Raw genomic sequence first — 20502 nt, 5'->3', positions numbered from 1 at the left:
CTGTGGCCTCTCCCGTTGCGGAGCACAGGCTCCAGACGCGCAGGCCCAGAGGCCATAGCTCACGGATCCAGCTGCTCCGCAGCACGTGGGATCCTCCCGGACCGGGGCACGAACCCGCGTCCCCTTCATCGGCAGGCAGACTCTCAACCACTGCGCCACCAGGGAAGCCCTCTTTTGCTGCTTATAATACACATATATACATACCATTCCTATGACTTGGAATGGTTTAAACAGTAATAATATCTGTTCCTTACCATGCCTATATAACCAACTAAACCTGACACATTCATAGCAGCGAGGGGTGGAGAAGGTCAATAGAACTCCATTAATCTTTCCAAGTTATGATTCTATACTCATATTTCCTATTTCTTAGGGTGACTTGGATCAGTTACATTTTTCTAGAAAATTTTATATTATCACAATTTTCAAATTTATTGCATACGTCTAAGATTATTTTGTTGTTTTTAGAAATTTAGTTTTTAAAAAGTCTATTTTTCAATTTTACTTTAACAATATTTTCTAACTAATTACATTGTAATTTATTCTTCAAGTTCGGATTTTTTTATCGCTATCCTTCTTCTGGCTTCTTGAATTGCAAGTCAAGTTCATAATTTTCTAAAGTTATTATTTATAATGAAAGCATCCAAAGCTATGAATTTTCACAAGAGTAGTTTTGGCCAAATCTGTTAGGTTTTTGTTGTTCAGTGTTCTCACTAATTATTCGATAATTATTATTATCTAAATAATATCCAATTTCAATGTTTTATCTTCTTTGACCCAACCACTCCTTCAAGTAGATGAATATTTTTTAAATCTTTATTCATCATTAATTTCTAGGTTTATTTCATTGTAATAAAAGACAGTGGCCTGTAAGAGTTTGAGTTTTCCTATTTTGAATTCTTCAGTGCAATCTAACACATAATCAATTTTTTTTTTTTTTTTTTTTTTGTGGTATGCGGGTCTCTCACTGCTGTGGCCTCTCCCATTGCGGAGCACAGGCTCCGGACGCTCAGGCTCAGCGGCCATGGCTCACGGGCCCAGCCGCTCCACGGCACGTGGGATCTTCCCGGACCGGGGCACGAACCCGTGCCCCCTGCATCGGCAGGCGGACTCTCAACCACTGCGCCACCAGGGAAGCCCCATAATCAATTTTTATAAACGTTCCATGCCACAGCCCTGGCTTCTGCTCTTTCTGCAGGACTTTTCCAGTTCTTTTTGGGTTCCTTCATTGTCTACACCCTCTTGACTGCTCAATAACCATCTCCTTTACGTTGCAGAAATTCCTCAAATTTTCTACCTCATGGTGGCTCCTTCTGCCATTACGTGGACATTTTTCTCCTTAATTTTATAGTTCTCTTATCATTTCAATGGAATTTTTTGAGAGATGAAAGGTAAAATTATGGGCTCAAAGTGTAAAACAATATATAAGAACTCAGTTTCTAGTATCAGAAAGATCAATGTTTGAATTCCAGTTCTACCATTTCTGTGCTGTAGGACCTTGAATATGTTACTTAAGTTTTCAGGACCTCTGTTTCCTTATATAAAATAATAATTAGGGTACTGACTACCTAAGCTTATTATGAGAGGTAAATGAGAAAATACAGGTAAAGCATTGAATACCTTATTTGACAAGCACTAGTACTCAATGAACATTAGCTATTGTTGTTAAAATGGTAACTGTGGTGTGGATTTTTTTATTACTTAATGTCAAACCAAAAAAAAGCAATATTTTCCACCAGAGCCTAATCACATAGATAGTAAACTTTGTGAATATCTTCGACAATCCCAGCTTATTAAGACTGTTACCTAATCACAACACTATAGCCTAACTTCATTAATTAAATGTGATTACCTGACTTATTCCAGTACTTTAAAAAAGTAATCAAGTACATACCCAAAAGAATCAAAAGGATTGAACACAAAGTTCAATCTGTACACCAAAGTTCAAAGCAGCATTATTCACAATAGCCTAAAGGTGGAAGCAACCCAAGCGTCCATCGACCGATAAATGAAACGTAGTATGTTACGTATATATAATGAAATATTATTCAGCCTTAAAAAAAGAAGGAAATTCTGACACATGCTACAACATGGATGAACCACAAAGGCATTATGCTAAGTGAAGTACACCAAACACTAAAGGACAAATATTGTAAGATTCTACTTAAATGAGGTGCCTAGAGTAATCAAATTCATAGAGACAGAAAGAATAGTGGTTGCCAGGTGATGATGGGAGGAGGAGGGAAATGAGTTGTTGTTTAAAGGGTTATTTAATGGCCACAGAGTTTCAGTTGGGAAAGATGAAAAAATGGAGATGGATGTTGGTGACAGTTGCACAACAATGTGAATGTGTTTACCAATGAAATATATACTTAAAGACGGTTAAAACAGTAAATGTTACATTATGTACATTTTGCCACAATTTAAAAAGCAACCAAGTGCCTTAGTGGTGGTGATTCTATATTTAATTCTACGTAGTACTATTCACAATCCGAGTAAAACATTTTGAAAATACGTCTTAAGCCTAGGCTAGATAACGTCATTCGGCTTGTTCAGAGGGCAAATATTACCCTCTGCTCCCTCAGACTCAAGTTCACTGCTAAGTCTTTAAGAGGTGGGGATGGGGGTCCTCACACTTCTACCAACAATTACTTTTACTTTCTTAAAAGTCAATATAGAAATGTAGTAGGAAAATAATTTTACTTGAGTATATCTACCCTAATAAAGAAATCTTTATATGGCAAGTTCTTTACATAGAAGCATTTTATTTACAACAGCAAAAACTAAAAACCCCTAAATTCACAACAGCGAGGAAATAGCTAAATAAGCTACATAGCAAATTGAATATTATGCAGCCAACAAAAATGACTGTGAATGAAATGGCAAAATGCTTATGTAATAGGTGATTCTAACTATGTAAATAATACATTCTAAAAAGACTACAATGAGACATCAACATGTTAATAGGTGATTACCTTTGAGAAGTATGAATAATGATCTTTCCTTGTCTTTATACTTTCTATATTTTTAAAATATTCTCTATTTGGTTTTACTTTCATAATGCATTATTTTTATAATGGGAAAATATATCCTTTTATTTTCTTTCAAAATTAGTAAAAAAACAAAGAGGAATAAAAATTTAATCCACCCCTGTCCAAGTACTCACATTCTCAGGGATGCTGGGAAGTTCTCTGGTGTCAGGCACAGTAAAATAAGAATGCTGGAAAAGAAAAACAAAAGCTATTTATTTCTGCAAAAGTATGTAACAAGCACATTATTCAGAAATCAGGTAAATGATCTGAAGATAATTCCTCACTCAGATGAAGAAACAGAGTTTCCCTCATAGAGAACAGTCTATGGAATATTTCCTTAGGATAATGTTGGATTAAAGCCAGATGCATTAAATCATTCGTTTGGTAGATGGAGTTCTTTTCTATGAAAGAGGAACTTCTTTGAGATACAAAAGAACAGCTCAAGGAAGTTAAAGGCCAAATTCTTTCACGATGTTTGCAGGTTTCTGAACACATGAAAGCTACAGACTTCATAATTTATTGTTCGGTGAGGCAAGTGGACACTGGGGACCAAATATCACTAGGTTCACTTAGGAATGGTCTTTACCAACCAAAGCTGCCATTTCATTTCAGCACCTGAGATTATATCCATCTACAAGCTGCGGGCCAAATCTGCCCCGAAGGCCCAAGGGATGTTAAGGACAGCTCCAGTGGAAGGACTGCTGCCCTGAGACACTGCAGATGGCTAACAGTGGAGAAAGTCTCTCCACTATGCATGCTCTGCAAATAAGCCTCCTGACTTCCAGTGCAAATTCCAGTGAAGGGAGCTGGAGACTCAGTGGAGTTGAAAACCTGACCTGTTCAGAGAACTTTCAAGGAGGCATCTCCATGTTTGTAACAAGCATGTGTCTCTGAGTTAAATGAAAACAGGCTGAACTGATGACACCTCCTCCGTGCTACTAAAGACTCAGAGAACAATGGCAAGCAGGAATGGAAAGAGCCTGGTGCTGGCCAATTAAAGAAGGGATTGTGCAAAGGCCAGGAAGGGTCACATACAGAGAAAGTCAGCTTAGCCATGGCCAAAGTTCAAACCTAGACCCCCAAGTGACATTTCAGGAAGTTCTCCCCACTCCCCATTCTTGGATAATTGCAAAATAAGTAGGTCTCTGGAAAAATGAGTTGTACAGGCTTCCTGAAATGAAAGGCCTGGGGGACAACTGCAATAACGAAAATGGCAACAATAACAGTATAAGCTATTTGTCTAATATTCAGCAGATATTTATGAACACCTGCTGCATGGAAGGCTTTATATCAGGTACTTTATAAATAGTATCTCTAATTTCCACAGCAAAATTTAAGATAGATATTATGTCCATATTACAAATGGGTAAATTAAGGCTTAGAGAGGTAAAGTGACTTAAGGTCATACAGCTAGTAGGTGACAGAACTAGGATTGAAACCAGGTCTGCATAACTAGAGCTATGCTCTTTCCACGATAACAGACTGTTATACGTGTGCTTTTTAATGAGAAAATTATAGCTAAAGCCATTTGAATTAAACTAATAAACTGAAAAGTAAAAAGAAAAAAAAATTAAAAGATAACTTAAAAAACACCCCCTGCAGTGCACTATTCCAAAATCTGTGGGTTTGTGTCAAAACATTATCTATGAAGCATTATGACAGAGATTATGTAGCATATTAGTTATGGGAAACTAACTGGAAACTAGTTAATTAATTCAAGTCAACAATGAGGATTAAAATAATAAAAGTAAAATACAGGTTAAATTTGATGCCATGAGATACCAAATTCTATACCAAATGGCTAAAAGGGAGTCCCAGGAAATGTTCAGTAATGGAAGTCCACATGGTGATGGAGTTACAGAATAAGGATCGGCACAGTGAGGGAGAAAGGACAGGGACCACAGAGTCAGACACTTAATAGTTATGTGATCTTAGGCCACTTCACTTAATAGCTCAGAACCTCAATTTTTTAACCTGTAAATGGGAATTGTAATACCTACTTCAGAACTGCTGTGAAGAATAAATGTTATATATGTGAAGTGCCTAGCATTCCATAAATGATATTTTAATAGAAAATTATTATTACTCTCTCAACTGTTCGTTTATATTCCTATTTTTCTCAATCACCTATAGAAGACACACAGAAACATTCTCTCGTGACTCAAGACAGAAAGTCCAAGACTGCCATTTTTCAATTTTTCAGGCTCTATAATACAGTTGAGACTAACCCTTCAGAAATGCAACATGGAGAGAGGAATTCCTTGTGAAGAGGAAAGAAGAAAATATCTGCCTTTACAAATGCAACAGATTGTAAATAGTGAGCCTACTCAATTCCAAAACCAACTACTCCCCAGGCTGTCCTTTGAGATTCTGTCTTGCTCCATCGCCCATGAAATGCTGGGACCAGAGGAGGTCAGAAACATTCCTAGAAACCACTGGCATGAAACAGCTGCAACCCGCCCCCACCCCCAACAGTTCTTCCTGCCCCTGCGATGGCTTGTCCTTGAGGCCTGGCAGCCACTCAAAGGAAGGAGAGGCCCTTCCTCCCCAGTAGCTGGTGACCCACCCAGGCTACTCCCCAGCTACCTGTCAGATGTCATTACAGACTGAAACAGTGAGATCAAGCTGCTTAGGAAAAGGGACAGAGACAAAGGCAAAGTTGCTTCGCTATGTGGCAATGACTGGGGCAGGTTTAAAGCTCATTTCTTCATCTTTTCCAGACACTCTTCCTTACACAAATTTCTGGAAAAAGGTTTCTTTCCTTCCTATGCTCCATTAAAATGAGCAAAAACCTCTACCAGTTCCTTCTTTCCTCCCTTTCTTTCAACACTCATGGCCTAGTGGAAAGAACATAGGCTTGGAAGTCAGCCCTGGGTTTAAAAGCCCCGATCTCACTTATTAACCACACGACCTTGGATGGGCAAGAATCTTTTTCTCTCTAAGCCTCAACTATGAAATGAGAATGCTAATATCTATTTGTAGAGTTGTTTTGAACACTAGAGATGCATACTTGGCATAAATTAGGAACTTAGTATATAACAGATCTATTATTAGTTATTGGCAGTAATATTGCTTTCAATGTGATCATCATGAAAAAACCCCCCTATATGTTCATTTTCTTTAAGAGGGAAAATACCAAGTTAATTACCACTGAATACCAACACTGTACCTGGTTCTACTGAAGCTGAAAGACAACACTTCTTAAACATTCAGACCCCACAACATGGGGGAAATAGCCCCTGGATAATCAATAGCTGGTCAAAGGGGATCCATCTGAGAATTCTGATGAAGGTGGTGACAAGGGTTTGACCTAGAGAACTGCAGTAACTGAAATATGGAAAAGAACTCCTTATCTGATGCCTTATCTGACAGATGAGGAAATTGAGACCCACGAAGTTAAAGGTTTTGATTAAGATCACTCAGGTCATTGGCAAAACTATGACTTGGGGATCGAAATCTCCCAATTTGTAATTCAGAGGCTTTTCCACCCTGGCACACTACAGACCACATAGCATGTACATAGAAGAGTTCAAGGAAACGATCTGGCCAGGAACTGTGCTAGACAGTCTCTATCCCTGTCCTTGAGGGCGTACAGTCCAGTGGCAGAGACAGGAAAACAGGTTGTTCCAACGTGTTTTGTGACTAAGTACTGCAAAGTGTACAAGCTGCTTGGGGCAAAAAAAGAAAACCTTAGCTAAGGGGGGTTACCCTGGTAAACAGGGGAAAGGCGGTGAAGGTTCAGGGGTGGCAGGATGGGCTTCAGTGAAGGGGCAGACACAGCAGTGCTAGGGGGGCAAAGCATGAGGCAAGGAGCCCCACAGGGGCTGAGGAGGCAGGGGTCAGCCATCCCATTCCAAGCCCAGCAACTGCCATTCAGGAGATGATAGCGACGGGATGACAGCCAGGAAGAGAGGAGCCTGGGGGCATTTGGGATCCCAGAGAAAGAAAGAAATACATCTCCCTGGCCTGTCTTGAGGTCTCAGAGTACTTGGAGGTGGGGAAGGTGCGGATGACAGAAGACAATCCCATTTGGCTCTTTCTTACTGTTAATAATGGAAAGGTTTCTCAGTGATTGCTAATATTCTGCCGCCACTTACCACGCTGAGATGAACAGATACTCCTGGGTCAGGGATAGGAAGTTTGTGCAGAGTTTCAAGAAGCTCATTCCACTGACTCTCCTGAAAGAAATAAAAGGCCTAAGTAACAAAGGCAGGGCTGAGCCCTTAGTCAGAGACCTGCAGGGAGGTCTGGGCACACAACAGAAATAGGTTTGATATTCAAGTAGGGTTGGACAAAAGACACTGCTTAGGCTCAATAAAAGAGCCAAACAGATCCGCCCACACCAAGTTTGACATTTTCTACTTAGTGAGACACCTACCATGACCGCCTTTTATGGATCATATACCATAAGCTCTCAGCAAATCTATCCTCTCAACTCCATAGCAACAACTTTTAAATGCAAACAACCCCAGCTTACAGGGCGGGGGTGGTAGGGAGAAATAACGATGACACTATAGATCTTGTCTTCATCATCATTACCCTCAATTAATTTTATTGAGTGTTCACTGGATACACAGCAGCCTCCAATTATGGAAAGTTAAAAATGAACTACTACAGCAGCATGGAATACAGGATGGTGGCTGTGCATTTTAATTAGTGAAACTGAGCCACAAAATGAAATGCAAAGCAGTACAAATTCTTCGACTGAAAACAGGTTCACCTTTAAAATGCTCAAAAGAACACTGTTTACGGAATTATCCAAAAGCTGTTTCTCCCACCCTGTGGAATTCTCTGTGCTGATAAAACAGTAATAAACTTACATTTGTACCCATTTGGTAGGTGTTTGAGCCTCACAACTACCTCACTTTACAGGTTGAAAACTAAGGCTCCGAAGGGTAAAGGAACTTGACTCAAATCATCCAGCTGGTAAGTTGCACAGCCAGGAGCTAATCACAGGTTTTCTGTGTTCAAACCCGGAGCCCTCTCCCCTGTTCCACAGCTGTCTTTGTTAGTGAATTTAAAGGAGAGGGAAAAGAGGATGGGCCCAAAGTAAAATCCTGTTTCAATCTGAATTCATAAGTTACTCAAATTTCTCAGGGGGTAGAAATGAACGTGTGCAGGTACACAAGTTTAATTTTGCTCTGAAACAATCTCAAATTTACAGAATAATCACACGACAGTACAAAAAAACTTTATTTCCATTTGAGAGTTACCCACATTATGTCCCAACATCCATAAATAAAAAGGACATTCTCCTACATAACAACAATTAATCATCAAAATCAGGAAATTAACACTGAAACAACATTACCATCTAATCCTCAGATCCCACCAAGTGTTGCCAACTGTGCCAATAATGTCCTTGGATAGCAAAATTATCCAGTTCAGAATCACATGTTGCCTTCAAATGCTGTGACTCTCTAGTTTTCATCAGTCAGGAACAGTTCCTAAGTCTTTCCTGGATTTGTATGAACCTGACAGTGAGACCAACCATTTTATAAAATAACACTCACTTGTTTGATGTTTTCTATTGATTCAGATTTCAATTCATCCCATTTCTGATGATGTTCACTTTAATCATTTGATTAATTCACCTGAGGTCTCTATTGTGCGATCACTCATTTTCCCTAAAGTGAATGAGCTATACATATATCCCCTCTTTTTTGGATTTCCCTCCCATTTAGGTCACCACACAGCATTGAGTAGAGTTCCCTGTGCATAGGTTCTCATTAGTTATCTATTTTATACACAGTAGTGTATATATGTCAATCCCAATCTCTCAATTCATCCCACCATCCCTTCCCCCGCTGGTATCCATTTGTTTGTTCTCCACATCTGTGTATCTATTTTTGCTTTACAAATAAGTTCATCTGTACCATTTTTCTAGATTCTACATATAAGTGATATTATATAATATTTTTCTATTTCTGACTTACTTCACTCTGTATGAGTCTCTAGGTCCATCCATGTCTCTGCAAATGGCATGATTTCATTCCTTTTTAAGGCTAATATTCCACTGTATAAATGTGCCACATCTTCTTTATCCATTCCTCTGTTGATGAACATTTAGGTTGTTTCCATGTCCTGGCTATTGTAAATAGTGCTGCAATGAACACGGGGGTGCATGTATCTATTTTTAGTTTTTTAAGGAACCTCCATACTGTTCTCCATAGTGGCTGTACCAATTTACATTCCCAACAACACTGTAGGAGACTCCCCTTTTCTCCAAACGCTCTCCAGCATTTACCGTTTGTAGATTTTTTGATGATGGCCATTCTGAATGGTGTGAGGTGATACCTCATTGTAGTATGTATGTATGTATGTATGTATTTATTTATAGCTGTGTTGGATCTTCGTTGCTGTGCACGGGCTTTCTCTAGTTGCGGCGAGCAGGGGCTACTCTTCGTTGTGGTGTGCGGGCTTCTCTTGTTGCGGAGCATGGGCTCTAGGCGCGCGGGCTTCAGCAGCTGTGGCTCAAAGGCTCTAGAGGGCAGGCTCAGCAGTTGTGGTGCACGGGCTTAGTTGCTCTGTGGCATGTGGGATCTTCTCGGACCAGGGCTCGAACCCATGTCTCCTGCATTGGCAGGGGGATTCTTAACCACTGCGCCATCAGGGAAGCCCCCTCATTGTAGTTTTGACTTGCATTTCTCTAATAATTAGTGATGTCGAGCATCTTTTCATGTGTTTTTGTTGGCCATCTCTATATCTTCTTTGGAGAAATGTCTATTTAGTTAGGTCTTCTGCCTATTTTTTGATTGGGTTGTTTGTTTTTTTGATATTGAGCGGCATAAGCTGTTTGTAAATTTTGGAGATTAATCCCTGTCAGCTGATTCGTTGGCAAATATCTTCTTCTATTCTGAGGGTTGTCTTTTCGTCTTGTTCATAGTTTTGTGTGCTGTGTAAAAGCTTTTAATTAGGTCCCATTTGTTTATTTTTGTTTTTATTTTCATTACTCTAGGAGGTGGGTCGAGAAAGATCTTGCTGCGATTTATGTCAGTGTTCTGCCTATGTTTTCCTCTAAAAGTTTTATAGTTTCTGGCCTTACATTTAGGTCTTTAATCCATTTGGAGTTTATTTTTGTGTATGGTGTTAGGGACTGTTCTAATTTCATTCTTTTACATGTAGCTGTCCAGTTTTCCCAGCACCACTTATTGAAGAGGCTGCCTTTGCTCCATTTTTTATTCTGGCCTCCTTTGTCATAGATTAGGTGACCATAAGTATGTGAGTTTATCTCTGGACTTTCTATCCTGTCCCATTGATCTATACTTCTGTTTTTGTGCCAGTTCCATACTGTCTTGATTACTGTAGCTTTGTAGTATTAAAGTCGGGGAGCCTGATTCCTCCAGCTCCATTTTTCTTTCTCAAGATTGCTTTAGCTATTCAGGGTCTTTTGTGTTTCCATACAAATTGTAAAATTTTTTGTTCTAATTCTGTAAAAAATGGTCTTGGTAATTTGATAGGGATGGTACTGAATCTGTAGATTGCTTTGGGTAGTATAGTCATTTTCACAATATTGATCGTTCCAATCCAAGAACATGGTATATCTCTCCATCTGTTGGTATCATCTTTAATTTCTTTCACAGTGTCTTATACTTTTCTGCATACAGGTCTTTTGTCTCCCTAGGTAGGTTTATTCCTAGATATTTTATTCTTTTTGTTGCAGTGGAAAATGGGAGTGTTTTCTTGATTTCACTTTCAGATTTTTCATCCTTATTGTATAGGAATGCCAGAGATTTCTGTGCATTAATTTTGTATCCTGCAACTTTACCTAATTCATTGACCAGCTCTAGTAATTTTCTGGTGGCATGTTGAGGATTCTCTGTGTACAGTATCATGTCATCTGCAAACAGTGACAGTTTTACTTCTTCTTTTCCAATTTGTAATCATTTTATTTCTTTTTCTTCCCTGATTGCCATGGCTAGGACTTCCAAAACTATATTGAATAAGAGTGGCAAGAGTGGACATCCTTGTCTTGTTCCTGATCTAAGAGGAAATGCTTTCAGTTTTTCACCACTGAGAATGATGTTTGCTATGGGTTTGTCATATACGGCCTTTATTATGCTGAGGTAGGTTCTCTTTATGCCCACTTTCTGGAGAGTTTTTATCATAAATGGGTGTTGAATTTTGGCAAAAAATTTTTCTGTATCTATTGAGATGATCATATGGTTTTTATTCTTCACTTTGTAATACGATGTATCACACTGATTGATTTGTGTATATTGAAGAATCCTTGCATCCCTTGGCTAAATCCCACTTGATCATGGTGCATGATCCTTTTAATGTGTTATTGGATTCTGTTTGTTAGTATTGTGTTGAGGATTTTTGCCTCTATGTTCACCAGAACATTATGGTCTGTGATTTTTTTTGTGTGTGTGTGATATCTTTGTCTGGTTTTGGTATCAGGGTGATGGTAGCCTCATAGAATGAGCTTGGGAGTGTTCCTCCCTCTGCAATTGTTTGAAAGAGTTTGAGAAGGAAAGGTGTCAGCTCTTTAAATGTTTGATAGAATTCACCAGTGAAGCCATATGGTCCTGGACTTTTGTTTGTTGGAAGATTTTTTAATCACAGTTTCAATTTCATTACTTGTGATTGGTCTGTTCATATTTTCTATTTTGTCCTGGTTCAGTCTTGGAAAGTTGTACCTTTTTAAAAATTTGTCTATTTCTTCCAGGTTATCCATTTCATTGGCGTAGAGTTGCTTGTAGTACTCTCTTATGATACTTTGTATTTCTGTGGTGTCAGTTGTAACTTCTCCTTTTTCACTTCTAATTTTACTGATTTGAGTCCTCTCCCTTTTTTGCTTGATGAGTCTAACGGTTTATCAATTTTGTTTATCTTCTCAAAGAACAGCTTTTAGTTTCATTGATCTTTGCTACGGCTTTCTTTGTTTCTATTTCATTTATTTCTGTTCTGATCTTATGATTTCTTTCCTTCTACTACCTTTGGGTTTTGTTTGTTCTTCTTTCTCTAGTTGCTTTAGGTGTAAGGTTAGGTTGTTTGAGATGTTTCTTGTTTCTTGAGGTGGTATTGTATTGCTATAAACTTCTGTCTTAGAACTGCTTTTCCTGCATCCCACAGGTTTTGGGTCATCATGTTTTCACTGTCATTTGTTTCTTTATTTCCTCTTTGATTTCAACAGTGATCCACTGGTTATTTAGTAGCATGTTGTTTAGCATCCATGTGTTTGTATTTTTTACAGTTTTTCTTTTTCCTGTAACTGATTTCTAATCTCACAGTGTTCTGGTCAGAAAAGATGCTTGATACAATTTCAATTTTCTTAAATTTACTGAGGCTTGATTTGTGACCCAAGATGTGATCGATCCTGGAGAATGTCCCATGTGCACTCAAGAAGAATGTGTATTCTGTTGCTTTTGGATGGAATGTGCTATAAATATCAAGTAAGTCTACCTTAATTGGTCTGCTGTGTCATTTAAAGCTTGTGCTTCCTTATTAATTTTCTGTCTGGATGATCTGTCCATTGGTGTTAAGTGGGGTGTAAAAGTCCCCCACTATTACTGAGTTACTGTCGATTTCACCTTTTATGACTGTTAGCATCCGCCTTATGTATTGAGGTGTTCCTATGTTGGGTGCATTAATATTTACAATTGTTATATCTTCTTGGATTGATCCCTTGATCACTGCAGAGTGTCCTTCCTCATCTCTTGTAACAGTCTTTATTTTAAAGTCTATTTTGTCAGATATGAGTATTGCTACTCCAGCTTTCTTTTGATTTCCACGTGCAAGGAATATCTTTTTCCATCCCCTCACTTTGTCTGTATGTGTCCCTAGGTCTGAAGTGGGTCTCTTGTAGACAGCATATATACACATCTTGTATTTTTTATCCATTCAGCCAGTCTGTGTCTTTCGGTTGGAGCATTTAATCCATTTACATAATTATCAATATGTACGTTCCTGTTGCCATTTTCTTAATTGTTTTGGGTTTGTTTTTGTAGGTCTTTTTCTTCTCTTGTGTTTCCTGCCTAGAGAAGTTCCTTTAGCATTTGATGTAAAGCTGGTTTGGTGGTGCTGAATTCTCGTAGCTTTTGCTTGTCTGTAAACCTTTTGATTTCTCTGTTGAATCTGAATGAGAACCTTGCTGGGTAGAGTCATCTTGGTTGTAGGTTTTTCCCTTTCATCACTTTAAATATATCCTGCCACTCCCTTCTGGCCTGCAGAGTTTCTGCTGAAAAATCAGCTGATAACCTTATGGGGATTCCCTTGTACATTATTTTTTGCTTTTCCCTTGTTGCTTTTAGTTTTTCTTTGTATTTAATTTTCGTTAGTTTGAATAATATGTGTCTTGGCGTGTTTCTACTTGGGTTTATCCTGTTTGGGACTCTCCGTGCTTCCTGGATTTGGGTGACTATTTCCCTTCCCATGTTAGGGAAGTTTTCAACTATAATCTCTTCAAATATTTTCTCAGACCCTCTCTCTTTCTCTTCTTCTTCAGGGACACGTATAATTTGAATGTTCGTTTGTTTAATGTTGTCTCAGAGGTCTCTGAGACTGTCCTCATTTCTTTTCATTCTTTTTTCTTTATTCTGCTCCGTGGCAGTTATTTTCACTATTCTATCTTCCAGTTCACTTACCCATTCTTCTGCCTCAGTTATTCTGCTACTGATTCCTTGTAGTCTGTTTTTCATTTCAGTTATTGTGCTGTTCATCACTGTTTGTTTGTTCTTTAGTTTTTCTAGGTACTTGTTAAGTATTTCTTGTATCATCTCGATCTCTGCCTCCATTCTATTTCTGAGATCTTGGATCATCTTTACTATCATCACTCTGAATTCTTTTTCAGATAGATTGCCTATTTCCTCTTCATTTATTTGGTCCTGTGGGTTTTTACCTTGCTCCTTCGTCTGAAACATATTTCTCTGTCGTCTCATTTTGTCTAACTTACTATGTTTGTGGTCTGCTTTCTACAGGCTGCAGGGTCTTAACTCTTCTTGTTTCTTTTGTCTGCCCTCTGGTGGGTGAAGTTGGTCCAGGGGCTTGTGTAGGCTTCCTCGAGGGAGGGACTGGTGCCTGAGCTCTAGTGGGTGGAGCTGAGTCTTGTCCCTCTGATGGGCAGGGCTGTGTCAGGGGGTATTTTTTCGGGTGTCTGTGAGCTTAGTACGACCTTAAGCAGGCTGTCTGCTGATGGGTGGGGCTGTGTTCCTGTCTTGGTGGTTGTTTGGCCTGGGGCATCCAGCAGTGGAGCATGCAGGCAGTTGTGAGATCTTAGATCTTGGTGGAGACCTCGTGAGAGCTCACCCCAATTAATAGTCCCTGGGGCTGGGAATTTTCTGGCAGTCCTGGACTTGGCGCTCCCACCCTAGGGGCTCAGGCCTGACCCCTGGCAGGGAAACTAAGACCCTGCAAGTTGCATGGCATGGCCCCCCCCCAAAAAAAAGGAAAGAAAAAAAGCAAAAGAAGAGAAACAAACAAAACCCAAGACAAATGATAAAAACAAAACCAAACAAAAACAAGCAAAAAAAAAAAAAAAAGGCCAAAAACCCCCCCAAAACAAGAAAACAAACAGCTGAACCCCAAAATGAAAACAATGAAAAAAAAACTAATAAAAACAGAAAACAAAGAAAAACAAAACCAAAGAAACACAAAACAAAAGAGTAAAATAAAGATAGAAAAATAAAAAATATATTTTAAAACGTTTTTCTTAGAGAACATATAAAAATAAAAACAGGGAGAGACCTTCAAGATGGCAGAGGTGTAAGAGTGGAGATCACCTTCCTCCCCACATATACAACAGAAATACATCTACACATGGAACAACTCCTATGGAACACCTACTGAATGCTGGCAGAACACCTCAGACTTCCCAAAAGGCAAGAAACTCTCCACGTATCTGGGTAGGGCAAAAGAAAAAAGAAAAAACAGAGACAGAAGAATAGAGACAGGACCTGCAACTCTGGCAGGGAGCTGTGAAGGAGGAAAAGTTTCCATACACTGGGAAGCCCCTTCACTGGCAGAGACAGGTGGTGGGCAGGGGGGACGCTTCAGAGCCACAGGGGAGAGTGCAGCAATAGGTGTGCACAGGGCAAAGTGGAGAAATTCCTGCACAGAGGATTGGTGCTGACCAGCACTCATCAGCCAGACAGGCTTGTCTGTTCACTGGCCAGGGCGGGCGGGGGCTGGGAGCTGAGGCTCTGGCTTCAAAGATCAGATCCCAGGGAGAGGACTGGGGTTGGCTACATGAACACAGCCTGAAGGGGGCTAGTGTGCCACAGCTAGCTCAGAGGGAGTCCGGGAAAAAGTCTGGAACTCCCTAAGAGGCAAGAGACCATTGTTTTGGGGTGGGCTAGGAGAGGGGATACAAAGCACCGCCTAAATGAGCTCCAGAGATGGGTGCAAGCTGCGGCTATCAGCGCAGACACCAGAGACAGGCATGAAACGCTAAGGCTGCTGCTGCAGCCACCAAGAAGCCTGTGTGCAAGCACAGGTCTCTATCCACACCTCCCGCCTGGAAGCCTGTGCTCCCTGCCACTGCCAGGGTCCCATGATCCGGGGACAAGTTCCCCGGGAGAACACATAGCATGCCTCAGGCTGCTGCAACATCACATCGGCCTCTGCTGCCGCACGCTCACCCCGCGTTCCATACCCCTCCCTCCCTCTGGCCTGAGTGAGCCAGAGCCCCCTAATCGGCTGCTACTTTAACCATCGCCTGTCTGAGCAAAGAACAGATATGCCCTCAGGTGACCTACATGCAGAGGTGGGGCCAAATCCAAAACTGAACCCCAGAAGCTGTGTGAACAAAGAAGAGAAAGGGAAATTTCTCCCAGAAGCCTCAGGAGCATCGGATTAAATCTCCACAATCAACTTGATGTACCCTGCATCTCTGGAATACCTGAATAGACAAAGAATCATCCCCAAATTGAGGTGGTGGATATTGGGAGCAAATGTAGACTTGGGGTTTGCTTTCTGCATCTAATTTATTTCTGGTGTTATGTTTATCTTAGTTTAGTATTTAGAGTTTATTATCATTGGTAGATTTGTTTATTGATTTGGTTGGTCTCTTCCTTTTTTTTTTTATATATATATATTTTTTCCTTTTTCTCTTTTTGTGAGTATATGTATGCTTCTTTGTGTGATTTTGTCTGTATCGCTTTGCTTTTAACATTTGTCCTAGGGTTTTTTTTCTGTTGTTTTTTTTTTTTTTAGTATAGTTTTTAGCGCTTGTTATCATTGGTGGATTTACTTTTTGATTTGGTTGCTCTCTTCTTTCTGTTTTCTCTTTTCTTTTTTTATTACTTTTTAATTTATTACTTTTTAATAATTTTTTTAATTTTAATAACTTTAATTTTTTCTTTCTTTCTTTCTCCCTTTTCTTCGGAGCCATGTGGCTGACAGGGTCTTGGTGCTCCAGCCGGGTGTCAGGCCTGTGCCTCTGAGCTGGGAGAGCCGAGTTCAGGACATTGGTCCACCAGAGACCTCCCGGCTCCACATAATATCAAATGGCGAAAGCTCTCCCAGAGATCTCCATCTCAACGCTAAGACCCAGCTCCACTCAAAAACCAGCAAGGGTGCTGGACACCCTATGCCAAACAACTAGCAAGACAGGAACACAACCCCACCTATTAGCAGAGAGACTGCCTAAAATCATAATAAGGTCACAGACACCCCCAGAACACACCACCGGACACGGTCCTGCCCACCAGAAAGACAAGATCCAGCCTCATCCACCAGAACACAGGCACCAGTCCCCTGCACCAGGAAGCCTACACAACCCACTGAACCAATCTTAGCCACTGGGGGCAGACACCAAAAACAACAGGAACTATGAACCTGCAGCCTGCTAAAAGGAGACCCCAAACACAGTAAGTTAAGCAAAATGAGAAGAGACAGAAACACACAGCAGATGAAGAAGCAAGGTAAAAACCCAGACCAAAGAAATGAAGAGGAAATAGGCAGTCTACCTGAAAAAGAATTTAGAGTAATGATAGTAAAAATGCTCCAAAATCTTGGAAACAGAATGGAGAAAATAGATGAAACGTTTAACAAAGACCTAGAAGAACTAAAGAGCAAACAAACAATGATGAATAACATAATAAATGAAATTTAAAATTCTCTAGAAGGAATCAATAGCAGAATAACTGAGTCAGAACGGGTAAGTGACCTGGAAGATAAAATAGTGGAAATAAGTACTGCAGAGCAGAATAAAGAAAAAACAATGAAAAGAACTGAGGACAATCTCAGAGACCTCTAGGACAATATTAAATGCACCAACATTCAAATTATAAGGGTCCCAGAAGAAGAAGAGAAAAAGAAAGGGACTGATAAAATATTTCAACAGATTATAGTTCAAAACTTCCCTAATATGGGAAAGGAAATAGTCAGTCAAGTCCAGGAAGTGCAGCGTCCCATACAGGATAAATCCAAGGAGAAACAGACCAAAACAGATATTAATCAAACTATCAAAAATTAAATTCAAAGAAAAAATATTAAAAGTAGCAAGGGAAAAACAACAAGTAACATACAAGGGAATCCCCATAAGGTTAAAAGCTGATCTTTCAGGAGAAACTCTGCAAGCCAGAAGGGAGTAGCAGGACATATTTAAAGTGATGAAAGGGAAAAACCTACAACCAAGATGACTCTACCCAGCAAGGATCTCATTCAGATTCAACGGATAAATCAAAACCTTTACAGACAAGCAAAGGCTAAGAGAATTCAGCACCACCAAACCAGCTTTACATCAAATGCTAAAGGAACTTCTCTAGGCAGGAAACACAAGAGGAAGAAAAGACCTACAATAACAAACCCAAAACAATTAAGAAAATGGTAATAGGAACATACATATCGATAACTACGTTAAATGTAAATGGATTAAACGCTCCAACCAAGAGCCACAGACTGGCTGAATGGATCAAAAACAAGACCCGTATATATGCTGTCTACAAGAGACCCACTGCAGACCTAGGGACACACACAGACTGAAAGTGAGGGGATGGAAAAAGATATTCCATGCACACGGAAATCAAAAGAAAGCTGGAGTAGCAATTCTCATATCAGACAATATAGGTTTTAAAATAAAGACTATCACAAGAGACAAAGAAGGACACTACATATTGATCAAGGGATCAATCCAAGAAGAAGATATAACAATTGTAAATATTTATGCACCGAACGTAGGAGCACCTCAATACATAAGGCAAATGTTAACAGCCATAAAAGGGGAAATTGATAGTAACACAATCATTGTAGGGGACTTTAACACCCCATTTTCACCAATGGACAGATCATGCAAAATGAAAATAAATAAGGAAACACAAGCTTTAAATGATGCATTAAACAAGATGGACTTAATTGATATTTATAGGACATTCCATCCAAAAGCAACAGAATACACTTTCTTCTCAAGTGCTCATGGAACATTCTCCAGGATAGATCATATCTTGGGTCACAAATCAAGCCTTGGTAAATTTAAGAAAATTGAAATCGTATCAAGTATCTTTTCCGACCACAATGCTATGAGAGTAGACATCAACTACAGGAAAAAAGAAATCTGTAAAAAATACAAATACATGGAGGCTAAACAATACACTACTAAATAACCAAGAGATCACTGAAGAAATCAAAGAGGAAATCAAAAAATACCTAGAAACAAATGACAGTGGAAACATGATGACCCAAAACCTATGGGATGCAGCAAAAGCAGTTCTAAGAGGGAAGTTTATAGCAATATAATCCTACCTCAAGAAACAAGAAACCTCTCAAATAAACAACCTAACCTTAAACCTAAAGCAATCAGAGAAAGAAGAAAAAACCCCAAAGTTAGTAGAAGGAAAGAGATCATAAAAATCAGATCAGAAATAAATGAAAAAGAAATGAAGGAAACAATAGCAAAGATCAATAAAACTAAAAGATGGTTCTTTGAGAAGATAAACAAAATTGATAAACCATTAGCCAGACTCATCAAGAAAAAAAGGGAGAAGACTCAAATCAATAGAATTAGAAATGAAGAAGGAAAAGTAACAACTGACACTGCAGAAATACAAAGGATCATGAGCGATTACTACACGCAACTATATGCCAATAAAATGGAGAACGTGGAAGAAATGGACAAATTCTTAGAAAAGCACAACCTTCTGAGACTGAACCAGTAAGAAATAGAAAATGTGAACAGACCAATCACAAGCACTGAAATTGAGACTGTGATTAAAAATCTTCCAACAAACAAAAGCCCAGGACCAGATGGCTTCACAGGCGAATTCTATCAAACCTTTAGAGAAGAGCTAACACCCATTCTTCTCAAACTCTTCCAAAATATAGTAGAGGGAGGAGCACTCCCAAACTCATTCTACGAGGCCACCATCACCCTGATACCAAAACCAGGCAAAGATGTCACAAAGAAAGAAAACTACAGGCCAATACCACTGATAAACATAGATGCAAAAATCCTCAACAAAATACTAGCAAACAGAATCCAAGAGCACATTAAAAGGATCATATACCGTGATCAAGTGGAGTTTATCCCAGGAATGAAAGGATTCTTCAATATATGCAAATCAATCAATGTGATAAACCATATTAACAAATTGAAGGAGAAAAACCATATGATCATCTCAATAGATGGAGAAAAAGCTTTCGACAAAATTCAACACCAGTTTATGATAAAAACCCTCCAGAAAGTAGGCACAGAGGGAACTCATCTCAACATAATAAAGGCCATATATGACAAACCCAGAGCCAACATCGTCCTCAACGGTGAAAAACTGAAACCATTTCCTCAGAAACAAGACAAGGTTGTCCACTCTCACCATATTATTCAACATAGTTTTAGAAGTTTTAGCCACAGCAATCAGAGAAGAAAAACAAATAAAAGGAATCCAAATCGGAAAAGAAGGTAAAGCTATCACTGTTTGCAGATGACATGATACTATACATAGAGAATCCTAAAGATGCCACCAGAAAACTACTAGAGCTAATCAATGAATTTGGTAAAGTAACAGGATACAAAATTAATGCACAGAAATCTCTGGCATTCTTATACACTAATGATGAAAAATCTGAAAGAGAAATTAAGGAAACAATTCCATTTACCACTGCAACAAAAAGAATAAAATACCAGGAATAAACTTACCTAAGGAGACAAAAGAACTGTATGCAGAAAACTGTAAGACACTAATGAAAGAAATTAAAGATAATACAAACAGATGGAGAGATACACCATGTTCTTGGATTGCAAGAATCAACATTGCGAAAATGACTCTACTACCCAAAGCAATCTACAGATTCAATGCAATCCCTATCAAACTACCAATGGCATTTTTCACAGAACTAGAACAAAAAATTTCACAATTTGTATGGAAACACAAAAGACCCCGAATAGCCAAAGCAGTCTTGAGAAAGAAAAATGGAGCTGGAGGAATCAGGCTCCCTGACTTCAGACTATACTACAAAGCTACAGTAATCAAGACAGTATGGTACTGGCACAAAAACAGAAATATAGATCAATGGAACAGGATAGAAAGCCCAG

At 39.2% G+C, this 20502-nt stretch overlaps 1 protein-coding gene across 3 annotated transcripts in view; it reads right to left on the bottom strand.

Annotated features, from left to right (window-relative positions):
- DENND1A (DENN domain containing 1A) overlaps positions 1-20502 on the bottom strand; it is a 532587-nt gene that overhangs the window by 254825 nt on the left and 257260 nt on the right. For all 3 annotated transcript variants that reach the window (XM_070045680.1, XM_060300451.1, XM_060300453.2), the window contains exons 6-7: positions 7130-7210; positions 3167-3220 (exon numbers count right to left, since the gene is read on the bottom strand). In XM_070045680.1, the coding sequence (XP_069901781.1) occupies positions 3167-3220; positions 7130-7210 (135 nt within the window). The remainder of the gene's footprint in view (positions 1-3166; positions 3221-7129; positions 7211-20502) is intronic.

This window comes from Globicephala melas, chromosome 6 (genome assembly GCF_963455315.2).
Source record: "Globicephala melas chromosome 6, mGloMel1.2, whole genome shotgun sequence".
NCBI lineage: Eukaryota > Metazoa > Chordata > Mammalia > Artiodactyla > Delphinidae > Globicephala > Globicephala melas.
Note: the sequence above shows the minus strand (reverse complement) of the source record. Positions and strands in the feature narration are given on the sequence as shown.